This window comes from Ambystoma mexicanum, chromosome 6q (genome assembly GCF_040938575.1).
Source record: "Ambystoma mexicanum isolate Mex_15411 chromosome 6q, UKY_AmexF1_1, whole genome shotgun sequence".
Taxonomy (NCBI): Eukaryota; Metazoa; Chordata; class Amphibia; order Caudata; family Ambystomatidae; genus Ambystoma; species Ambystoma mexicanum.
The window spans coordinates 201,866,570-201,883,468 of record NC_090937.1 but is presented as its reverse complement, the minus strand read 5'-3'; the positions used below and the strand labels follow the sequence as shown (position 1 = coordinate 201,883,468).

The following is a 16,899-nucleotide window of genomic DNA, read 5'->3' as shown; positions in this document are numbered from 1 at the left end:
TCATGGAAGAAATGGCACCCATTTTTACACTATTATTTTGAACATTTCTCTGAGGGAGTTCGCTTGCCAGCTTCGCCTCCTTTAAGCTCCGCCCTTCCTCCAAACTCCGCCCCCACCACAGCCCACCTGGGACCCCCCTTTACACGTTGTCCATTTCGGCACTGCGTGGCACAGCAGCTGCCAGTGGCAGCACCAGGTGCAATTTATCTTTTTGTGCATAAAATCCAGGGAGCTCAAATGAAAACAATTAAAAGGGGAAGTGCCCAGTGAGCGACCCCGAGCTCTTTCACATCCTCCCAGCTCATCTATAAACAGGTTGCTCGTGCACGACCTCGCCCATTGACATGTGAAACTACACACACGCATTCAGGGAAACACGCAGGCACTGGATTGCAGGGTCTTTGCCCTTCTCTTGCTCTTTTGTAGGGCTCAGAGCCTGCTGTGTTTTACCGTCCATGCCTCGGAGTCACGAGCCAGCAGGTGAGGCAATTCTTTCAGCAGAACCGAACTCCCCACTCCCTCCCGCCCTCTCTCCCTGGGCGCGAATGAACTACGCACTTGAGCAGGAAGTGCCGCTGTGAAACACGGTGGATTCCCCGGCCAGGACTGGAGGCTCTCATTGCAAACTCTAAACGGGGGCTAAGCTGCTCGCAAGGCGTGGGAGGGCGTGGCTGCCCAAACCTGGGACAGAATAGACACACACCACGGGCCGGCTGCTGGAGGTTTCGGTGCCCCTGTGTGTTGGCAGCACCTGTCAGCTATGCCTCACAACAGCGGCACGTGACTGGTGGCTAAAATACAAGGAAGTTGGAGTCTGAGAACGTTCAGCTTCTATAAAACTGTCTGTTACTCTTCCAGACACTGGGTTAATGATAAGACATAACCGCCGGCAAGTGTTTGTCCACCTCAACATCGAGAGGCACTTTTACATTTTGGGGAATGTGAGCTGCACCAGCCTGACCTGCGAGCACATTGGTTTGAGACAGAGCAGGCGCCGCAGTGGCCATGGCTTGTGTGCTGGCGTGGAGGTCGTGGGTTGAACCGGTTGTGGCCGGGGCCCAGTTGGCCAGTTCTTTTTACGACACTGGGCTGCTGATGGTGGTGAAGAACTACTACAACACCTCCAACTCCTCGGCGGCCGAGTCGGCCAAGGATGCCCAGCAGAAGGCCATCTCCAATTTCTACATCATTTACAACCTCCTCTTTGGCTTGTGCCCGTTGTTGTCCGCCTATGCCTTGGGTTGGCTGGGGGACAGAAGGCACCGGAAGATCACCATTTGTGTACCCCTGCTTGGCTACCTTGTGTCTCGGTTGTTTCTGCTTCTTGTCATACTACTGGAATGGCCAATTGAGGTGATGTATGGCTCGGCTGCACTCAACGGCCTGACTGGGGCCTTCACTACTTATTGGGCGGGCATCATGGCGCTGGGCTCCCTGGGCTCTACGGAAAGGGGCAGGTCGCTCCGGCTCATCGTTATCGAGCTGACCTATGGGGTGGCAGGTTTTGTTGGGAGCATGGCCTCTGGGCACCTCTTCATAAATTTCAGTGCAAACTACCACCAAGGTACGGTGTTGGTATCCTGCAGCCTCGCTTGCTACCTATTCTGCCTCATGTACAGCATTTTTGTTCTGAAGGTTCCTGGGGCAGGGGATGGAGGCTATGGGAGCAAATCATCCAACCAGGCAGATGGTGAAGCTTCCAGAAACGGCATACGCGGACCGCAGCATGAGAAGACTGAAAGGACCAGGCTGTTGGAAGGATGCCCCGAAAGAACTTCCTCTTCATCCCAGACAGAGAGACCCAGCATGGTGACCCCATCGAAGGTCATCATTGCCTTGTTTTTCATCAGCGCCATCCTCTACAACCTCGCCGTTCTTGGTTCCGTGGACGTGCTGCCCTTTTTCTTAATTAAAGATCCTCTGAACTGGGGTCCTGTGTATATTGGATACGGAAACGCTGCAGGTTACGTGATTTTCGTCACCAGCTTCCTTGGAGTGTTTTTCTTCTCCAAGTATCTAAGAGACACCACACTAATCATGATCGGGGTGGTGTCCTTCAGCGCCGGGATTCTCATCATGGCCTTTGCACGCTGGACCTTCATCTTTTATATTGGTGAGTTACATTTTTTCTAAAAAAAAAACAGTGAAAAATAGTTTATTGTGTCCTAAGACTTTGCAATGGTGTTGGAGTCTGCTTGAGGTAACTCAAAGGCTTGGCGTTTGAGGGTTGTTTATAGGTCATTTTTGGTCAATAGTTCCTACTTTCAACTCTTCTTTATCTCACTTGTCAAAGGCGTTGCATAGCAATCATTTGTGCTAGGGCAGACATTCTCACTGGATCACATCTGGTACCAGTAAATTCATGATTTGCAGACTCTCTCACTGGATCACATTTGGGACCAGTGACTTCATGAATTGCAGACTTTCTCACTGGATCACATCTGGTACGAGTGAATTCATGAATTGCACACTTTATCGCTGGATCACATCTGGTACCAATGAATTCATGAATTGCAGACTGAATTGGGACTTTCTCACTGGATCACATCTGGTACCAGTGAATTCATGAATTGCAGACTTTCTCACTGGATCACATCTGGAACCAGTGAATTCATGATTTGCAGACTCTCTCACTGAATCACATCTGGGACCAGTGACTTCATGAATTGCAGATTTCTCGCTGGATCACATCTGGGACCAGTGAATTCATGAATTGAGACTTTCTTGCTGGATCACATCTGGTACCAGTGAATTCATGAATTGCAGACTTTCTCGCTGGATCACATCTGGTACCAGTGAATTCATGAATTGCAGACTTTCTCGCTGGATGACATCTGGTACCAGTGAATTCATGAATTGCAGACTTTCTCACTGGATCACATCTGTGACCAGTGCATTCATGAATTGAGACTTTCTTGCTGGATCACATCTGGTACCAGTGAATTCATGAATTGCAGACTTTCTCACTGGATCACATCTGGGACCAGTGAATTCATGAATTGAGACTTTCTCACTGGATCACATCTGGTACCAGTGAATTCATGAATTGCAGACTTTCTCACTGGATCACATCTGGTACCATTGAATTCATGAATTTCATTGATCCAACTGATTAAAGAAACGTTTTATCGCCCTGGTTAGACATGTTAAACGTGTCGGGTTGTTCGGGTTTTATCAGTGCTGTTGGAAGAACGCCTGATGGGACGCTCTCTTTTTAATCTTTGTAACATAGTATAGGCTGCAGGAAAAAATAACGGGGTGCTTGGGTTCTGAGAGCCTTAGCTGCGAGTGATTGGATGTCAGCATGCATACATAAATTACCCGCCAAGCCATCTTAATAAGCTACTTCAGGCCTCATTAAAAGTATGATGGTAATGATGAAAAGGGCACCTGTTTTAGATCCCACCATATTGCCGCCGCCGGCAATATTCCAGGGGAGTATTGATAAATATTGCTCTATTACAAAGCGCAAAATTCACCTTGAAAATCTGCCAATGTTTTCCTCTACCCCAGAATTGGTGCTAAAAATTGTTAAAAGTCCCCAGAACTTTAAAAAACACCTTTTTGCCTGCAGAAGAGAGGCGCGAGGGCTTCAATGCAGGGGAAAACGTTTAATGTTGCCCACTTTCTCACCACCATGACCCTGCAATGCATAAAATGCTCAGATAGGACCAGCAAACGCATCAAAAAGCGGCACAGTAGCAGTAGGATCAGACACTGCACACAAACAGTTTCCATCATTAAGTTGAGGATGAAAATGAAAGCCAAACCATCATTTTAAAAACGCGCATGGAGTCACTGAAATACCATCAGCGGTATTTCAGTGAATCGACATCTGTTACCATGGTAATGATGGTATTTCGGAAATTGAGTGAATTTTCAGCATTAGCACTGATGGTCATTTTATTTTTTATTTATTTTTTAAATGTATAAAGCGCACAAACAGCCCGATTACCATTACCATTACCACCAATGGGATTCCACCCCAGCTGCAATGAGTGCATTGATTGCTAAAACGACTCGAGCTGTGTTCAATGCTTGAGAAATTCTCTGTTGGGGGCATGGGGTCTCTGCCTGTATTTCATTTATCAACGCCAACTACAGAGCTACGCGTCTACCGGTAGTGATTGTTAATTACCCAGAGGCCCGGCCACGAATCTAGGATCGTAAGCAGGTGACAATCCCATCTAAGAAGTGAATGGCAAAATAGCCCCGCTATATCGCATATGTATTGAAGTAATCTAGCACCATTTGTTTGAGGAAAGTGCTTATGTTCTTTGGATGCGCAAGCAATGGAAAATAATCATTTCTCAGTGCAACTCTTTTGCCCTTTGTGGTGCTGACAACATACAGAATTGTAGCTGTGCAGGATTCAAGTAGCAGGTATTTTCCTATCTCAACATGTTTGTCGTGTACCTCGGAACGCCATGGTGGAAAATAACCCCTTGCCAAAGGTTGAAGTGAGCGGGAACTCGTGGGGACTGAGTTCTTCAACTTTTATTTTTTACTGTTAATAGTTCCACTACTTTTTACAACCCATGGCCCAGTTCTGCAATCGTTCATTTTGCAGTTGATGACACCTCCTCAGTTAACTTGACGGGCTCGTTGGAGCCAATCCCTTCATTTGGGATCCTGTTGAGCTTTTTCATCATGACCTAAATTTCATCCACCGCTTTCCATCAATTGTTGATGTGTCCCCCCTGTTTCCCAGATTGCTATTTGTGTCTTTTGTGTATAAGCTTCTGATATGCGAGGGGGCAATAAAACAACGCGTACGACCTTGCTTGGGGCTGCTTTCGAGCTTACGAGTGGGTGCAGACGGGACTGGGCCATGCTGTGTCTAGAGGGGCCCTCTCTGGAAACTGTGCCATACAAACGAAAAAGCCTATGTTCATATTATGCACCCGTTCTGCCCACCTTAAAGCGATGACAGGGCCAAAACAAATAGCTTATTTCCCAGGCTTTCGGTATTAACGTGTGTCCATTGTTTACTTGCTAGAGATGTGTACACGTATTCTACGCACTAACTCAGCTGCTCGTAGACTGGTCTGAGTCATTATCAGCGTCTCCGGGAGCCTGCCCAGACGAAGAGGGGCAGCTTTGATATTAAAGAGCCAGGCGTTGCCCCTCGAGATTGGAATTTAGCTTTTGAAAACCATTAAGGCCCCAGCGTTAATCCGTGAATCTGTTATAGCGCGCCTAATACTGGAGAGCCGCCTCTAAGCCAGGGACCAGGATTCGAACCTGGGTTGCACTGCCCTCTTGCTTCCAAGACAATCGACTTGCCACGAGTTATCCTCTCAGCACCTCTATTATACATTAAACGCACGTGTGTTACTTTTGCACAACGATTCTTCCTGTCGTCAGGGTTAACAACGAAAGGGAAACGTAAACGACCACCCTCTCCCTTCTGAAATGTGCAAGAGTAAAACCCCACAGTCAGACACCACAAAGGGCTAAATTATCCGAGCGTTTTCCACTGAGACTGTGACGTTATACAACGCTTCTGTGAAGCAGGCACAGTGAAGAGAACGGAATGAAAAACAACCAGGACGACCCGTTTCGTCCCACTAAGCCACTTGCGCACCCCTTCCTCCATCCACGCAATACACGGATTGGCTCATGCACCCGGAAGCTCAGCCCTCCCAACCCCCAACAGTCTTGCTGCGTTCACAGTGCCGGTACTTTTTGGTCCGGCTACAGAAAACCTTAGCTCTCTGCCAGAGTTCATGCACATAACTATGTGAGTAGGGGTTGCCGAACGTTTTCTGTAACGAGAGCTACTTCGGATCCATAAAAATCATCCAGAGTTATTAAGTGAAACAACAATGCCATCGATGATGTCATTTCGTGGTCGTGGGTGTTGGGGGCTGCTCCGGTCCACCGGGCAGCCCCATACTTGTGTCCGGTAGCACCCAACGGCACACACAGAGGTGCGGCGATCACGCCGCTGGATGAAGGGTGGGGGTTCATCCCACCGGCTCCGGGGACACCGGAGCTCCACACAGGGGCCGGTTGGCAACCGGTTTACCGCGGCCCCGGCTCTGGGGGCACCCAGGCCGGGGTCGCCATCATGGCCCGCCTCACAGGGCCAGGGCAACACACAGGGACGGTGTTGCCCGGCAGGAGCACCGTCCGGACGGCGTTGCCCGGCAGGGGCACCGTCCTGGAGCTGGGCCTCATCCTTGGGCCCAGCCCACGTGGTGAGGCACCCGCATGGTGCGAACACAAACCCACACACACCACGGAGTTTCGTTGGTAGGACTGCCGAGCCGGAAGCGGCTCGGACCTTTTATTACGTTGGTCACATGGATAACCATGTGACCATACCACAGCACACTGGACGATACCATGGCCCCTTGCAGGGGTGCCATGCAACACTGGGTGGCTTTTTTATTCTGCTGGCATCACTGCTTTCTCATAACAAAAATTCTGAAATGTTACATTTGAATAAGTTCGGAAATTTTAGTCTACAGGTGGAACAATGCTATATATTTTCCTGTAGGATCGCCCAGTGGTCCTAGTGTACGAAAAGAAGTAGTGGAACTATGTTCTCTGCTGGCCTGCCCCTGCTCCCCACAAACCCCAGCGCCACGCCCCCACCCACGCATAATACAACCCCCAAACACACCCACCTGCTGTTTAAGAGCACGCCCAGCGCAGTGCACTGAAAGTACACGTTTCAACTTCTTCCTACACTTTTATTTTACAACTAAACCATTCCAGAACAGTTTCTTTTTAAAATAAAAGTATAAGCCCAGTAAAACTTAATAAAAAAAAGTAGAGGAGCACTGCTCCCAACCGTTTCCACTCACTTCCAGGGTCGGATTGGCCCCTCGGCCTCTCAGCCCGTGGCCGGGCCGAAATCGTCCCTGGGGAGTTGGGGCCGATTTCTGGCCATGTCTGGGCCGGTTTGGAAGAAAAAAAATGGAATGGTTTTTTTTTCTTTTTCAAAAAGCCTTTCATCCTTCTTAGGTACATAAATGAGTCACCAACACAGGTTGGGTGATATTGTATGCATGTTTGTTCTATAAAAAAGAGCTTAAGTGTAAGTGCTATACAATAACATATTATCATTTGGAATTGGACGTCTACTTGGATTCACAGAGGGACAATGCTATTTGATGCCACTTGCTGTTTTGTCAAGGGGTGAAAGGTCGTTTTTCATTGCTTCCCAGGATGTCACTTTGGGGTGGGGTCAAATGACATCACTTCCGGTGATGTCAGAGGTCAAGGCTCGTGAGGCGAGGGGTGGGCCCCTTTTGAGGCGAGGGGTGGCCCACCTTTTTTTGTGTGATCGGGCCTATTTCTTGTCCCAGTCCGACCCTGCCCACTTCGACCACTTGGATCGCCTTTAGTTCGCATTTGACTCAAACAATGAACGCAACTTATTGCAAAGAGCGAATGGAAAAACAGGAAACGCAGACATTGCAATACATTTTTTTGCATGCAATTTATGAACAACTAAAAAAGGTTGGTTGCGCCACTGTAATCTAATCAAAACAAATAAGGAAGCTTATAATTCATCAATATCTGACCCTTAAATTTAAAAATAATCTTTGATCGCTGGCAAAATCTTTACCTACCGATGGATGTATATAAAAACGTGGTTTATATTAATGCATTGCTTTTATAAAGAGCTTGATTTCCTACCCTTTTAATTTCAATCAATGCAGGTAAAACGCTTTCCTCAGATGTCTTAAAGTTGGTGTTTTTTAAAATATCATTGCACATGCACCTCGACACTGGCCTGGAGTCAGTATGTCACTGCTGATCACACACCCCTTGCGTTCTTCCCTTGTTCTCTCCGTCTTTGTCCCCTAAACGTAAATGTTTTTCATTGCACTTTGTCACAGTTTATTGCATGGCACACGCCAGCTAGGGAACTCCTTCCCTACAATGAATGTGGCGCACAATAAAAACGCTACGGATTCTTTTTGAGTAGGCCTCCAACCCGTCTCGCACCCTACCTCCACAAACATCCCGTGTCACAATGGACTAGGAACCAGGCCGGAGTGCATCAATAAGATATATTTATTAATTTATTATTTAATGAAAAAGGAAAATCAATCAAGTTCACAGCCACCAATGTTGTGGCAACTCAAAATGCAATAATCTCTACAAGACAACCATGTTAAGATATACTATCACAATTACTTCCTATTTTTGGCAGAACAGAAAAAGAACAATTTACCACAACGCGTGATAGCACCAACAGTTAAGCACTCCGCCCAGCAACACTCACCCCCAAACCTCAATTAAACTGGATTCCTTTGAATGGAAGACAGTGGCAAGGAATAGGAATATAGGGGAAAAAATCGGATTTGTGGTGAATCCCACTACCACAAGATGGGAAGCGAGCAAAGAAAGGGAAAACCCATTTTTGGAGCAAAAGGGAAAAATGTGGTTTTGATTATTTCTCACAACTGCTAGGGAACAGAATAGAAGACCATTTGTCTTGCTTACACTTAGAAGATATGCAAAGTTAGTTAAAGAATACTAATCAATACACCAGAGCAAAATACAAATGAAGTAGGAAAATCGGTTTTGGGAGAAAGCAAATGCAAAGGGAAAATACAGTGGCAAATGGAAATGTGTTTACACTGAGGCTTCCAGTGACAGGCAGCACAGGGAAGGGTTTTAGCTTACAATAGGAAAATCGGTTTTCAGTGACAATGACAAAGGCACATAACAGGTAGACTTCTAGGCAAAGGGATTGCTCACAATAATGAAACCAGTTGGAGTTTAAACTGACAGATGCAAACAGGAATGAATGACACGGACAAATGAAAATTCGCTTAGCAGGGCCTAATTTAGACACAGGGACCAATTTGGTTTTCAGCTCACAATGGGAATAATTCTTTTGATGCAACACTTGAATGACTATACCAATTAAATAAAAACACCACCAGACAAGGATGGTTGGTTTCGAATTTCAACAATCCCGATTCGTGAAATTCAATGGGGGAATTAATTGATTTATTACAAAAATACTATTTACACAGTCAACTGAGGGGTTTTTCAAAGGAGATATGCTAACATGCACAGGCTAACAAGAGATTCTTCTACGAGAGATGACTGAAGATCACGGGCAATTGGGGATTTCAAAGGGAAATATTGGATGCCCTGCTACAAAAATGAACAGCTTATGCAATTTTGGGCTGGGGTTATTGCTACTTACATAGCAAGCCTTTGTTTAAGTTTCAGGAAAGCCAGCTGCATCTCAGGACACTCTGGAAAGAAAGGGCAGGGTTCTGGTCACTGCACTCTCAAAGATGGTAAGGTTCAGCAGCCTTCTCTCTGTCCTCTTTTTTTCTGTCTTCCCCGGTTGTTGTGTGTGTGTGCTGAGTCCTAGTACAGGGCCCCTTATATAGCAGAAATGACATCACTACTTTTACAATTTAGGGGAAGTACCCTACAATAATACCTGCCACCAGTATTGGACAGCATCTCTCTTTCTCTCCACCCCCAGTCAGGATTGGTTTGGGGATTTTGGAGTACCATCTATCTTTTCCCCTTTTACCACCCTTTGTTCTCATTTTTACTTTTTGGCAAAAGCTAGTTATGTATCATAACTTCATAATTGTACTAGCCACTGCCATATGAAACATATATTTGGTTTTAGCTGACCATGGGGAATTAGATGAGCTGACCACCAAATCCATGCAATGTAGTATGGCCATGTGTCACCTTTTTGTCATTTTCATAAAATGTACAACAGTTATGAATATGTAAGTCATCAATCATATTCCCAATTTCATTTTCCATCTTTTCACCCACTTTTACATTTGTCACATGTCCAGATCATCCAGAAACCAGAGTCCCAGATAAATGTAATTTATATCCCCAAAACCGCCTGGAAATTACATTAACAGTGGCATAAAATTGAGATCAATCTTCAGTCTGATGGCTGAGCAAAATGCCTGAAACGAACACAGATTTTAATATCAATTGGGAGTGTCTGTTCAAAATGAGGGAGGGCCGCTTCATCCCCCACCGCCATCTGTCTCCCTGGGCTCAGCCTGTGACCAGAGTTTTTTGTAAGTCTCTTTGAAGTGGTGTGGGCTCTTTTGAAGTGGGTGCAACACGGGCTCACACCTTTTTGTCATGCCTTAGCCAAGGATTGCCTTCTTTTGAAATCTCTGCTCTCCTGCCAGCCAGTCTGCAGAAAAGGGAAGTTTGACGCCTTCACCAGCATCACATTTTATTGCAAAATTGTTAGCTGGGAGGTGCGACATCCAGCTGGATGTGGGGCATTTCATTGTGAAGTTTAGAACTCAGCCAGAATAGGTTGTTCCTGAAGTAAGTATCTCTTCACATGTTTACAGGCGTTTTGTTGGTGAAACATACTATACGTTGGTTTTGGTACACCCCCGCACCTCTGACATCAGGTTTTGCTTTCCTGACATTTTCCTGTGAGCAGCGATATCTTTGTCCATTGTGGCTTTTTAAAGCTGTTTTTATTTGCAAACACCTGTACAGGCCGTTTTTGGCTTTTAATGTTCAAAAATCCTGTTTTCCATGTCAAAGGATTCTTTGATTCCTCCTTCTTGGGTGAATTACATTGCTGCGGGTCCATTGATAATGACAGGTAGGCCGCTTTCCCCATGCTTCTTTAATTTTACATGAACAAAAAGAAAAGGCCATGCAATTTGTGTTGCAGTGTTTACATTTTTGCCACTCATGTGAAATAAAAGCAAAAGCCAGGCCGTTTTTGGTTGCAGTGTTTAACTTCTTGCCATTCATGTGACAGGGGAAGCAAAGCAGGGCCGTTTTTGGTTACAGTGTTTAAATGCTGCTGTTCAGGTGAAAGGGACTTCTGTTTGGGGCATTTAAATGTACCCCACAACTTATCATCAGGCCTGCTACTCTGCCTTTCCACTCCTTTGTCCCTCCTAGCCAAATCTGTCCAACAGTGAACATAGAAATAGGATTGTTGTGCTTGAGCGTATTCGAAGCATTGCATTATTAGTAGTAGATAAAGAGTTTACCAGAGGTTTCTCTTGAGGCTTTATTCTGTTTTGGACTTTTTACCTTTTAAACTGCCCTGGCTCTGTCTGTCCGGTGGCAAGGTTGGCAGTGATTAAGGCAACCCGAGAGCAACAGACTGGCAGCCTGCGAGCTCCCAGTACCTCTTGAACAACCTAATTGAGAATGGCAAACTAGATTCCCTGTTGTCAATCAGCTGTTCTGTGATCCAGAAAGTGCATCTCATGGCTCATTACAGCTTACATGTCATCTTCTATATTTAGCACTCTGATGTGGGGAACCAGCCAATCATGTGGCTATGAAAGTGGGCTGAAACCAGTGATCTCAGGCCATGTTCCAAGCCGCCTGATGGCAGGTTCCCCCAGCCATCATCTTCCTCCCACCCTCCACCCTCCTTTTTTTACATTCCCACTCCCCCACTTACCTCATTTCGGCGGCAGCAGCTGCTCCTTCCTCTCTGCTTCCGACAGACACCATGAAAAGGGAGGAGGGGCTCTGTACGGCCAAGTTTGAACAGTCTTTTGATTCCATGAACTGGACACCTCGCTGTTACCACTCGTTCCAGCTCTTGCAACAAGTGTTTAATGCCACAGTATAGCCACATTATAGCAGCAGCAGGTTAAGAGTTCATACGAGAGTGCAATTTCCTAACAAATGACAATACGTTTTGCCACATGGTATTTTGCAACACATATTGAGGTAAACAATTTAAAACAACTGCTGATCATTTTAACTGCTTTAAAATACTGAGGCAACAACACTCTCGTCTTTCTTCTATTTGCAGAGTCGGCAAGACAAGTATAGGGCTTCCATTAACAGCATTAGGCAAAATAGGCCTAACATGTCTGCGCCCCACGTTGGTAGACCAAGGTCTGTGATCCAAAAGATGCTGCCCGCTCCATCACGCTCTCTTCCAGTCGCACTTTAAAATAGATGTACTTTAAAAAATAAATAAATTGGGTTATTATCCATCCTCTAAGCGCAGGACTGGGTTTCAAACCTGTGCTGCTTGGTGTTGCCATGCTTCCAAGACAACCGCGTTGCCCCATAGTCATCCTCCCAGCAAGGGATAGAGAAAGTCCCCCGTGGCAGAATGGCCATCTGTGAGGGCGGGATAGCCTGAGCTTGTTTCCTTTCCTAGTTCACAAAATGATGCGGGTAGTTCTGCTTGTGGAGGTGAGGCATAAAAATCAGACATCACCCCCTTAGCGCTCCATGGCAGTAAAAGCATAGTCCACCCCTGTGAGTTTGCTGAGGCTGTCTTCTGACACCTCCTGCAACTGCTTTGCAGTGGCAGCAGAGCAGGATCAAAGGTCACATGAGCATTCCTGAGTACAGCCTGCTGGAGCCCGTAGTTCCAGGCAGATGTGTGGATTACCTTTATATCAATCCGTTCAATCAAATGTGACATTTGACCTGTATAAAGAGGGGGATACCCTCCCCTTATAGGACTTATCTTCGGACTGCTGTAAAAAGAGTCACCTGGAAACTGGTTGAGAGTACAGTCTGCTCCAAAGCCCTGAGAATTCCAAACAAGAGGCAAGCTCTTCTCCAACCCTCACAGGGGCATATTTGGGAAGAAGCTGCTGTGTGGAGCAAGGCCTTGCCTGCTGCCTGAACACTGGAACTAGGATCCTGCTTATTGGAAGTGGCAACTCCTGCAGGTGCTCTGTGGTACCTTCCGGGTGTGTAAGTGCAGAACGAGCACTGGTCTTGCCCCTGGAGACCCTGGAGACCCTGGACAGGGCCTCGCAGTAAACCAGAAGTCAAGGAACAGTTCTCAGCCCTGACCCGGACATCACGCGTCTCTCCCAAGCTTCTTCATGCTATGTGCCATTGCTGCATGTGAACCGCACGGTGTTTTAGGCCCAGTCGCACAGCTCACCAGCGTGATACCAAATGCGGAGCAGGAGTGGAAGGACGAGTAGGGACTAAAGCGCATGCTCGACTTCACACGACCACTGACGCAGTTGGCTTTATACTATTGAGCAGCAAGAACAAAGACTAAAGGGTATTTGCAGTCCCCCTCTCCCTTGGGCCTGCCTTCGAGATCCCTAGTAACTTCTAAGATCCCGCTCGTACCTTCTTTTAAAGACATTCTTCATTCAGCCCTTGCTGCTGAACTGTTTGCCTGTTTACCCCAAGTCTTCAAAGTGCTCTTTCACTAGAAATGTCTGCATAACCCGTGCTTTCTCCGACAGGGGTGTGGTGTTAGTGTTTTAATTAGTTGCGTGCATTTTCAGTTTATTGAAGGGTCCTGTTTTCATAGCACTTTCATCTGATATTATTTTATTCACACAATCAACATATTTCGTAAAAAATTATTTTCCCATAAAAACAAATCTATACAAACAGGTTCCGATCAAAACACAAATGAAAAATGCATTAAGAAAATATGATTTTATCATGGACTTATTGCACACTGCTGTGTTGGGTTGCTACTGTTAGCGGCTCACAGCCACCTATGAGAGTCTAACCTGGCCTAGGCCTGCGCTGCTCAAAGCGGCGAAGCAGCTATATTATTGTGTTGGGTTGGGTCTTGTTTACCTTTATGTAGAAAGTTTGGGTTCTATCTAAGCCTGTGCGCTTTCTTAAATACAGTTTTCGCAAGTTTGTTTCTCCAATAATTTCAATATACACTTATTAGTGAATATTACTGTTGTGTTTTATTCCGTTGCTTTGGTCTATTAGGTTACAGGTTTTCCCAAAAACTTTTCTGTATGAAATTTCTGTATACCTTTCAGTTTTGTGCCTAAGTCATAGGGCGGTGTCCAGTTGCTCGGGTGTATTCGGTTACAGGTTTTACAACAAACGAGAAAACCTGTAACCCAATACACCCAAGCAACTGAATAAAACACAAAAGGAATATTTACTAATAAGTGTAAATTGAAATTATTGGAGAAACAAACTCGTGAAAACTGTGTCTAAGAAAGCGCACAGGCTTAGATAGAACCCAAACTTTCTACTTCCTGACTCCTAGACCGGTCCCTATGTTGCCATGCAGCCACTGGCGTCCACACCATTTGGAACAGTCAGAAACCATAAACATCAATAAGAACAAGGAAAGGGGTAGCCGCACCAAGTAATATAATTCACCCAACCCAACCTAAATGTGTTTACCTTTATGATTATGATCACTGCTGGGTCACTGGTAGTGTGAGGATGAGTACGTGCTTTAGTCACCACTCGTACTAATACTCCTGCTGCGCAGCAGTTCTTTCATGAAACTGGAGACAGACAATCTGTTCATATATTACAGTGCCAACACACAGGGACATTGCTCCACGGTGCAGGTGCTCCCTGTCTCTTCGTGAGACATGCCTTATCCTTCTAGTCCTCAAAGGGCAGGGACAAACAACTGCGGAGCTAGGAGGCATCTAAACAGACAGGCCCTGCAGCATTCGCCCCCCCCCCCATCAGAGGCGTCGCTAGAGGGTTGCTGGGGGGGGGGGGGCTATAGCCTGTAGCCCCGGATAGAAGCTCAGGGGCTACAACCAAAAGGCTAGCTAGCCCTGAGTCTTGTCCATTCCTAGCAACACCTCTGCTCTCCAGTGGAGGAAGAACAGTGTACTGGCCTTCTAATAAGGATATTGGATATTTAGGCACAGCTGCATTCGCTCCCTGAGGGGGGGAGAGAGTGGACTGGACTGGAGAAAAAAAAGACGTTCACTTTATTTCATCACAGCATCATGAGTCCAGTGTTAGTTCCTCATAACTCACCCTTTCTCCCTCAAAGGACACAAAGGCAAAAAGCCCCCTCCACTCTCTGGGCTCAGGTCCCGACCAGGGCACTCCATTGGGCTCGGCCCCTCCACCAAGCTTCTCAAAGAGACCAGGCTGCTGCTGGGTGCATGATCTGTGGCAGTACCTGCGTGGACACAGTTAACCATTTGCTCACCAGGACCCTTATTAATGCAAACAGAACCCTGAACCAGGTGGGAAAGCAGAAGGCAGCTTGGCTAACCTGACTCCCTTACATCAAAGCGGGGAATACCAACCTTCCATTAAACAACCAGAGTTACACAAACTTGTTATCCTGACGTGCTCATACCGTCCATTCACTGAACACCCCCCAACAGCTCCACCCTACCCTGCCTTCTGCAACACCAGAAGACGTGTGCACGCACCATTGGGTGCTCTGTCATGCGCACTGACCACTTGTGTGTGACCTGGGAGGTGGTGCCCATGACTCATCTTTTGCTTCTTCTTCTCCCTCACTAGAGTGACAGCTGGAGCTTCTATTCTCTGCAATTATGGGTGGAGCCTCGGGAAAAACATCCCTGTGGTGCTCTCCTTGGCAAGTTCTTTCCTGACCATAATGCCCAACCACTGACCATAATGCCCAACCACCGTTGATTGGTGGTGTCACCCTGGCAATTTCCCACTGTTCCACGTATGCCTGAAAGACCACCTCATTCTAGGCGTTTCTTTTCTCTTGACAATTTCCCGACCTGTGGGTATGCCTAAATGGGGACAGGTGTGCCCCAGAAGTGCGTAACAACTGTCGGAGCATTTCGAAACAGTTTGATTTCGACCTACGGAGGTGGTTCTTGGATGACGCCATGTCTGGCTGTGTTTAGGGCGTTGTTCACTTGTGATAGCAGTGTTTGTCTGGGCCAATGTTTTATTATGTTGTCTATTTTGTGTGGTGACCCTTCCTAGAGGGTGTTTAGGTATTTCCCTGTGAGTCGTCAGGAGGTTTTATGTTAGGTTCAAGGCAGGTGACGTATGATGTGCTTTGTGTCTATTTTGTGGCCTTCTTTGTTTAGGTTGGGCGTCTTCTACTTTTGGTATATATTCCATGGTCATCGTGTGTCACATTGTAGGTGTCATTATGCATGCAATCAACCTTTTTTTTTGTAAAAACAAAAAAGGGGGGAGATGTTTCTTGGACAAGTGGGTTGGGGTTGGCACGCTGTGTGTAAACATTTTATATGTGGTTGCTTTCCAGGTATACTGTGGAATATGAAGGGGTTTGCATATGTTTGTGTGAAGATGTTACGCTTGTTTTCCTTTCGAGATGAACTTTGGGACAGCAAAGGGTTTGCACTGTCGACTTTGCTTTAAACTGTACTCTGGTCATGGGGAGTTAACATTTTGCTTTTCCTTTGCAGGTGTTTTTGGGACTTGGTTGTTTTGGGTAATTGTGCCCGCTATCAGCGGTTGGGTTTGTGGGTATGGTGGGAGTGGTCATGACTTCGGGTGTTTGACATTTTGTCATCCTGTTGTCACGTCACCGTGCCATCTGTGTTGGGGGTTTAGGGAAAAATCCGGGTGTGTTTCCAGGTTTTTTTCCTCATGGCTTTTAGCATGCATTTGTGTTTTTGCCAGGTGGTTCCAGGGTTCGCTGGTTGTTGGTGGTTGCACAAGTTTCGTGTTCCATACCAATTGTTCCAGCAGGGTCGGTGTGGCGTATTTTGCTGGTGATCAGGTTATTCTCTTTTGGGTGGAGGTCCATGTTGGAGATTTTGGTTCAGCTTATTTGCTCGTTTGGGTTCAGCGCATGGATGTGTTTCAGCGCATGGATGTGTTTGCCAGTTGTTCATTTGGATGGTATTGGCAGATTTCGGTTTGAGGGGTAGCGTGAGTAGTTTTTCATGGTGGATTTTGGTTTGATGGGTACCATGAGTGGTTTTTCACCTTTTGGTGTTAGGTTTTGGCTTTTGTGTGTGTGTTATGGCATTAGTACCATGTGTCTTTTGCCAGGTGCAACTGGTCTTTCATTTTGTTTGGTATATTGGTGGTACTCATAGGTTTGGTGTTTTGGTGAATCTGTTTGGCTTAAAGAAGAGCATTTTGGTTTGTGCTCGGATGTGGCAGATCCTCATGGCCTTTGGGGTGGCAGGCCCAGGCATAAGGATATTTTAGTTTTTCTGGGGGTATAAGATTGTCTGGTTGTTTATTTTACTG

General features: G+C 46.3%; 1 protein-coding gene across 1 annotated transcript in view; it reads left to right on the top strand.

Annotated features, from left to right (window-relative positions):
• Positions 1-392: 392 nt before the first annotated feature.
• The window catches only part of SLC46A2 (solute carrier family 46 member 2), a 264,391-nt gene continuing 247,884 nt past the window's right edge, over positions 393-16,899 (top strand). Inside the window, exon 1 of the mRNA XM_069630642.1 lies at positions 393-2,113. Coding sequence (XP_069486743.1) covers positions 1,006-2,113 — 1,108 coding nt within the window. The 5' untranslated portion in view covers positions 393-1,005. The remainder of the gene's footprint in view (positions 2,114-16,899) is intronic.